Below are 7,500 nucleotides of genomic sequence, written 5' to 3'. Positions count from 1 at the left end.
AGGACCCCGTTGAGTGTGTCGTTGGGCAGAGGGGACCAGTAGACAAAGATGGCCTCTGGGGAACTGGGGGTGGCCACAACGTTACCAGGGGCTTGGCTGGGAACTGCAGACAGAGACAGGGAGAGAGGGATGGAAAGTGAAAGAGAGAGAGAGAGAAAGAGAAAGAGGAGGGTAGGGAGGGAGAGAAACAAGTTAGTGTGTGTATTTCTATCTACACTACATTGTGTCAAAGCAGGAAGTAATAGCACCCTCTGGTTGCAGACAGTGGTAGCACAGGAGCCAGGAGAGGACAATAATCTCTGTTTACACCAACAATCTGTGTGTCTGAGTGTGATTCAAATGAGTATCTGTTCCAGTCAATGTTACATAATACAGTAGGTCAGAAACATACTGTGTGCTATAAACACAGTGCTAGAGCCCAACACATCCCATGACATCTATTCTCCTCTGGCCCATGGACACACACACACACACACACACACACACACACACACACACACACACACACACACACACACAGACACACACACACACACACACACACAAACACACACACACACACACACAGACACACACACACACACACACACACACACACACACACACACATCCTGGGCTCCCTCACCATCCTCCAGGGTGCGCATGATGGCCTCTTGAGAGGCGGGCCCCATGCCGGCTCGGTTCTCGGCGTTGACGATGACCTCGTAGAGCGTGAACTTGCGCAGGTTGTCCAGGGTGACGGTCTCCTGGTCGCCGGTGGCGTCCACGGTGATGCGTGTCAGCTGGCGGTTCTGCTCTTTGGTGTACTCGCGGTAGCTGACGTGGTAGGTGCGGATCACGCCGTTCTGCAGGTGCCGCTGAGGAGGCTGTGGGGGGGGGGGGGGGGGGGAGAGATGGGTTATGAGATCGCTCTGGCCAGGTGATTACCTGTACCGTAATTTCCCGACTATTAGCCGCGGCCTATACATTGATTTTGCTAAATTTCTTCAGCTATGAGGTTAATACAGGGGTGCATTTAATATGGTGTTAATATGGTTTTGTTTCTTTTAACTTGCATAAAACACTGTCCTGCGGCTTATACACAATGCGGCTTATATGTGGGAAATTACTGTAGATAAAGCTCATGTTCGATACAGTGGTGGCACTGTTGTGGTTTAGAGACAAAATCAACTCTGAGTAAGTGATTGCTTTGGCCAAGTACTTAGCGTAATTTTCCAACTATTAGCCGCGTCTTATAAATTGACTTTGCAAAATCTCTTCAGCTAAGAGGTTAATACACAGGGGCAATGAATATGATATTAATACCTATGGTTTTGTATCTTACAACTTTCATAAAACACTGTCTTGTGGCTTATACACAAAGTGGTACACTAATACACAGGAAATGACTGTAGATAAAGCTCATGCTCGATGCATTAGTGGCACTGTTGTGGTTTAAGACCAAATGGACTCAGAGTAAGTGATGAGCATCGTCCTGTAACTGAAGAGCCCGATGGCTGGCAGAACACAGTCGTTCAGGCAGGACACACCAGGCAAGTGTTACACTAAACACCAAAGCACTTTTCCTCTGTCTCACGCACACTATTTGTTTATCCAGCAAATAACAATGTCCACAGACAAGGTAGAGCATGTTGCATGATTTCATGAAAGTATGATGCATTGCGACATTGATGCAAGCCAAATTTGTAGTTTCTTATGTTTCCTTTCATGGAACTACAGTACAGATACGCTACCCGATCTGGTAAAGTTACATCGTACGGTTCTAGCCGATAGAGGGCAGCGAAGTGAAAGCAACAGTGCCGTTAACCTTTTTAAGAGTTGATAAACCGCTGAAATGATTTTGGAAACATTATTTTAAGGTACGAAAAACTCTGACTTTAACTGAAGTGATCTGTTCTTGGAGCATCTGCTGCATCAACCAACTTCCACAATCTACATCAGAAAAGTTTGCTCAAAATTAGACCAAAAATTCCAAAGCACTCCACAAATGCAGGACCTGGAGTGGTCTGGCTGTTACTTAGGGTGAATTTACCCAGATTTGTTACCAAATAAATAACTACACTCACTTTATTCACTCCACATAATATATATAAAGTCAGCAAACACTGAGCTGTCCACATATTGGACAAGGTAAGATGGATGTTTGGGGTGGACAGGGTAGTAGGGGACACAGTGAAGAGATGAGCCTAGTTTATGATCCGTTTTGACATGTAAACAGATTTCCGTTTGATCTGTTGATCCATTATGTCCGCAGATAAAAGAATGGGCCGAATCAGCACAGAGGGCCAGACGGAGGCTCTGTCCGGATTGGCATCCGTCTCTAACACTTTAGCCAGCGGTGGTCAAACGCATCTCTGTTTCCTCCATTTGTTTAATTTGGTCCGCTCTCCAAGATCAATAAACAACAAAAAAGACAACAAACAAACAAAAACAATCGTCCTATCTTCAGACTCTCTTATCGTCTAGTCCCTGCACTCTCTTATCTCCAGACATAATGGTGGTGTCTGCTGTGGCCATTATGGTGCAGCGTGACGTGAGGTGAGGTGAGGTGAGGTGAGGTGAGGTGAGCGTACCTTCCAGGTGACCTTGACGCTCTGGGATGACAGGGCCTCCAGCTGCACCTCCTGTGGGGGGCCGTCGGGACCTGGGGGGGGGGGGGGGGGGTGGTACGGAGACAGGTACGTTAAGGTTAACCGCAGGTGGTGTACCTGAACACACGCTGGTCATTATGGTTCAGGTTCAGCATCAGGTCTACCAGAGGGGTATTCCGTGGTTTAGTGACACACCTGGCAAAGGTTCATCAGAATAAGTATTAGAGCTCTTCTATTCGAAGGTTTACCACTTACTCTGATGTAGTCCTTGATGTGTGTGTGTGTGTGTGTGTGTGTGTGTGTGTGTGTGTGTGTGTGTGTGTGTGTGTGTGTGTGTGTGTGTGCCTGTGTGTGTGTGTGTGTGTGTGTGTGTGTGTGTGTGTGTGTGTGTGTGTGTGTGTGTGTGTGTGTGTGTGTGTGCGTGTGTGTGTGTGTGTGTGTGTGTTACCTCAATAAAGTGGTCAGGTATTCTACTCTGAGTTAACTTACCCAGGTTTGTCACTAAATCATATACTTGGAATGCCCCCCCTGGTCTACTCATAAGAGAGGTGAGTTAATGGAATGCCCAAGATGGAATCCATTCATTACTTTTATGATTAAAGGACAGCACTGACAGCTCCTGTGAACTGTGAACTGAGAGTGCTGTCCTTTATTCATAAAAGTTTATATTGACGCTGGGGAGGATTTAGCACCCAGTTGAGACTATACCAAGGTGTTGAGCGCGGTTATTTATCCATTATCAGATCAGATTCAGATCAGATTCAGTTTTATTGTCATTCTGTTAGTACCAAGGTAAAAAAACACAACGAAAGGGCGTTTCTCCATCAAGATCCAGGCAATATCATTCATCATTCATACACACACATACAGATCCACCTGGATACTAAGATGACTGTTGCACATAAAAAAAATATAAATAGTATAAAATAAGTATAAAATTATGTACTTCACATCTTTACTACAACACTGTCGTCTCTTCTCACAGGTAGTTTCTCTCATCAGAGAGTTCAAATAGTGAAGCACACGGGCTCATATCACTTACCCACACTGTGAACCCAGTAAGCAATGAAGCAAGGAATGCAAAGGAGCTTTCACTTTGGAACCCCAAACTCTTAGGGCAGCAATACTGAATGCTGTCTTGGTTTAATTTTAGCAGCGAGTGGGAGGAAGCCATCAGCTTGCACACAATCTGCACATAATTTTGATTTCAATTAAATCATGAATCTGCCCTCACAGCAGCCCAGTTTCGACCCTTATCTATAATAATCTGGCCCTAAGGCAAGGCAAGGGCAGCCATGGTCAATTAATTGATCTGTAACTTTCTGAATTCTCCCCTTTTCCAAGTGTTTTATTTTCTGTAGAGACAAACATCACAAATAGGTGTCATTTCATTTGACTTGAGCAAGAATATCCACACATACTGCGGGGCTTACCAGATAAGATATACATATCTGTAGGGTATGAATTAGGAAACTATAAGAGTCTCAGCAGCCAAACAGTATCTGCATGTTGCGGTTATGAATATTTATGGCCACTGTTTGCCTAACAAGAGCCGCCGCTGCAGCAGCTTTATGATTCAGCCCGAGCTCGTGAGGAATTAACTTTTCATGAATAAATTAGGGTTAATTGGTTTGATGGGGTGGCTGGAGCAGAAAAGCTGTAGATAACTAGCTTCCCTCCAGCGAGAGAGAGGGGGGAGAGGGAGAGAGAGGCAGAGCCAAGGCTTCAGACAGTCACACCCATAAACAGCTGCAGCAGCAACACTGCTGGGTGGTAGTACAATCATATGACCACCAGAGGGCAGCAAAGCCCACCAGATGAGAGCTGTGACCTTGACCTGGATGACACATTCAGCATTGTAGCTGGAGAAAGCAAAAACAATACAATCAAGCCCACTCTCACAGGTATGATGGGTCCCCCTGACACATTATTATGTTTATCAAATTATTTTTAAACTAATAAATAAAAAATGAAAAACCCTCTTTTGGTCCCACTATTCACTTACATACGTGTAGCACTTCAATGTACCTTTTGCCAAACACGCTAGCCCTTTGGCCAAATACCTAGGAATGTCTGGACTAGATGGCATTCATGTTTAATCATTAACAGTGCAGCTTTTGCCCTGGTTGTCTCAGGCTACTTATGTACAGCTACATAAGACTAAAGGCATGGTTACTCACTGGTTGTCTCCAGACACCAGTTACGAACGCAGTAAACACTAGCTATGTGATTGGTTCATTCAAATTCACTTCACCTTAAAGGTCTCACCTATATTCGAGTCCCCGCCTTGATGTAGCTTCCCGCTACCTATATCACTGCCGAACTCTGGCCCTGTATGTTTTATTAATTGAGCTATTTTCCTAACTTAATCACTTTTCAGGTATGTGTGCATGAAAAAAGGACATATGTAAGTAACCCCAAAGCATTTGATTGGCATTGAGTGCTGCAGCCATTGTGGGATGTGCGCCCTACTACAGCTATTGTGGGATGTGTGGCCTACTACAGCTATTGTGGGATGTGTGGCCTACTACAGCTATTGTGGGATGTGTGGCCTACTACAGCTATTATGGGATGTGTGGCCTACTACAGCTATTATGGGATGTGTGGCCCTGTGCAGCGATTGTGGGATGTGCGCCCTACTACAGCTATTATGGGATGTGCGTCGTACTACAGCTATTATGGGATGTGCGTCGTACTACAGCTATTATGGGATGTGTGGGCGATTGTGGGATGTGTGGCCCAGTACAGCGATTGTGGGATTTGTGGCCCAGTGCAACGATTGTGGGATGTGTGTGTAGCGGCTACTCACTGGCTTCGTCGGTGGTGATGGTGAGATGTGTGTGTAGCGGCTACTCACTGGCTTCGTCGGTGGTGATGGTGAGCTCGTTGCTGGGCGCACTGCTGTTGATGCGGTTCTTGGCGATCATGCGGATGTTGTAGGTGGACGAGGGGTGCAGGTCGATGATGGTGGCCTGGTACAGGGACGGCGAGATGTTCTTGGTGGTGATGGCCGAGCTCCAGGGAGCTGGAGGAGAAAGAGAGAGAGAGGGATGGAGAGAGGGGGAAGAGAGAGAGAGGGAGGGAGAGAAATGCAGGAATAAGGGGAAGAGAAAGGAGGAGAAAGGTGAAGGGCACAAAGCAAGTCAGACATAATCATTCAGTAGTATCATCAGAATGGTGTAATCACAAGAAACATCAACATCATTCAACAAAAACACAATCCATAAACAGTATTTAAAAAACAAACAGCTACATGTATGTGCTTAAATCTGAAAATATACTGTAACTGCTTTCACAGTCTGTGTGCTGTAGACATACAGTATATGTGTAGTGTTGTACAATACCAGCTAAAGTTAAACCATATGGCTGTTAAAACAAACAGTGCACAGTGTAATCTCAGTCAGAGGCTCAACTTTGGTCACTGCCGGATATTCCCAGCCAATTATTTCTTCACTACACACGGCTCTGTCAATCGGTCAATTTGCCGACCAATAATTTTGCGCTGGTCAGAAGTTACAGTGAGTGAGTGCATGAGCATGACGTGACGTGATGCCCGAGTGCTCTGCGGTCACTGCGCTCAGCTGAGGTCAGCACGGCGAATACTAAAGCACATGACCCATGAAGACCGATGAAGGCCTCTCTGAGCTCAGCTCACTCTCAGGTGAGGTGATGTGATGATGCGTGATCCAATCAAGGGCTTTAGCGTAAGGCCCGTTAAGAACCTTACCCAACACTCCAGCGTGTTTTCCATTCACTATGGGGATGTGTCCAAACATGAATGACCTACTCATGAATGATACTACTCATGACACGTCAACATCAACACCAAGTATTATAAATATACAGTAATAACAACAACAACAACAACAACAACAACACTTTTATTATTATTAATAATAATAATAATAATAAGAGACATTCAAAGCCCTCATGCCCACCCACTGGAGCAGATTCTGGACAGGAGGAGTCTGACTCAGGAGCTCTGACACCACAGTGCTTCTTTGGCAGGCCGTACCTGTTTTGTTCTTGTACTCGATGTCATATCCTGTGATGGGGCTGTTTCCGTCGAACACCATGTTCCAGTGCAGGGTGATGATGCGATCCTGCACGTCTCGGATCTCCACCAGGGGGCTGTCCGGAGGCTCTGAGGGGTCAGCACAGCCACCAGATCAACAACAGAAGCAGCAGCAGCAGCAGCAGCAGCAGCACATCAAGACAACAGCATCAAACAGCAGAAGCAGCAGCAGCACACACCACATCAAGACAACAGCATCAAGCAGCAGAAGCAGCAGCAGCACACACCACATCAAGACAACAGCATCAAACAGCAGAAGCAGCAGCAGCACACACCACATCAAGACAACAGCATCAAGCAGCAGCAAAGCCAGGATTTAGTTATCACTCTGGTACAATGCATCAAATGGTAACATTGCTGTTTAAAATTGTACATGGCTCCATACAAATAAATAAATCAATACATCAATAATCAAATTAAAATTAAACAAAAAAAAAATATATAAAATGTAGCAGCTACCTGTAGGTTGAACTAGAGATAAAGGTGGTGCTTTTATACAGTATGTATTGTGTACATTATATATGATATACCAGGTGGGGTAACAGGAGATGAGTCGTTTATGTAAATAGACTGTTGAGGAATCAAAGGGTCTGCCGTACGAGTCCACACCCTCATTACAGGTGTACAGTACAGTAGGTGCGTCTGATGCAGCTGCAGTGGTCTCAGTGTGCAGGGTGCTGTGCTTAACCTGGCAGCCCTTACTGCTTCTAGTGGGTCCACGAGTGGTAGCAAGTGCGCTGAGATTTAACTACTCTCAAATCAGCCACTAAACACAGTCCATTAACCATTAGTGTTCACACCATGGCTTTTAACTCCACTGTGAGCTGTCTACTG

At 45.5% G+C, this 7,500-nt stretch overlaps 1 protein-coding gene across 1 annotated transcript in view; it reads right to left on the bottom strand.

The window, feature by feature from the left end:
* Window positions 1-7,500, bottom strand: part of LOC134099086 (cell adhesion molecule DSCAM-like) — a 162,570-nt gene that overhangs the window by 23,639 nt on the left and 131,431 nt on the right. Inside the window, exons 14-18 of the mRNA XM_062551804.1 lie at window positions 6,607-6,735; window positions 5,449-5,616; window positions 2,574-2,644; window positions 626-866; window positions 1-103 (exon numbers count right to left, since the gene is read on the bottom strand). The exon at window positions 1-103 is cut by the window's left edge and continues 44 nt beyond it. Of these exons, the coding sequence (XP_062407788.1) occupies window positions 1-103; window positions 626-866; window positions 2,574-2,644; window positions 5,449-5,616; window positions 6,607-6,735 (712 nt within the window). The remainder of the gene's footprint in view (window positions 104-625; window positions 867-2,573; window positions 2,645-5,448; window positions 5,617-6,606; window positions 6,736-7,500) is intronic.

This window comes from Sardina pilchardus, chromosome 13 (genome assembly GCF_963854185.1).
Source record: "Sardina pilchardus chromosome 13, fSarPil1.1, whole genome shotgun sequence".
NCBI classification, from domain to species: Eukaryota; Metazoa; Chordata; class Actinopteri; order Clupeiformes; family Clupeidae; genus Sardina; species Sardina pilchardus.
The sequence above is the reverse complement of the archived record's forward strand: the minus strand, read 5'-3'. Positions and strand labels throughout refer to the sequence as shown.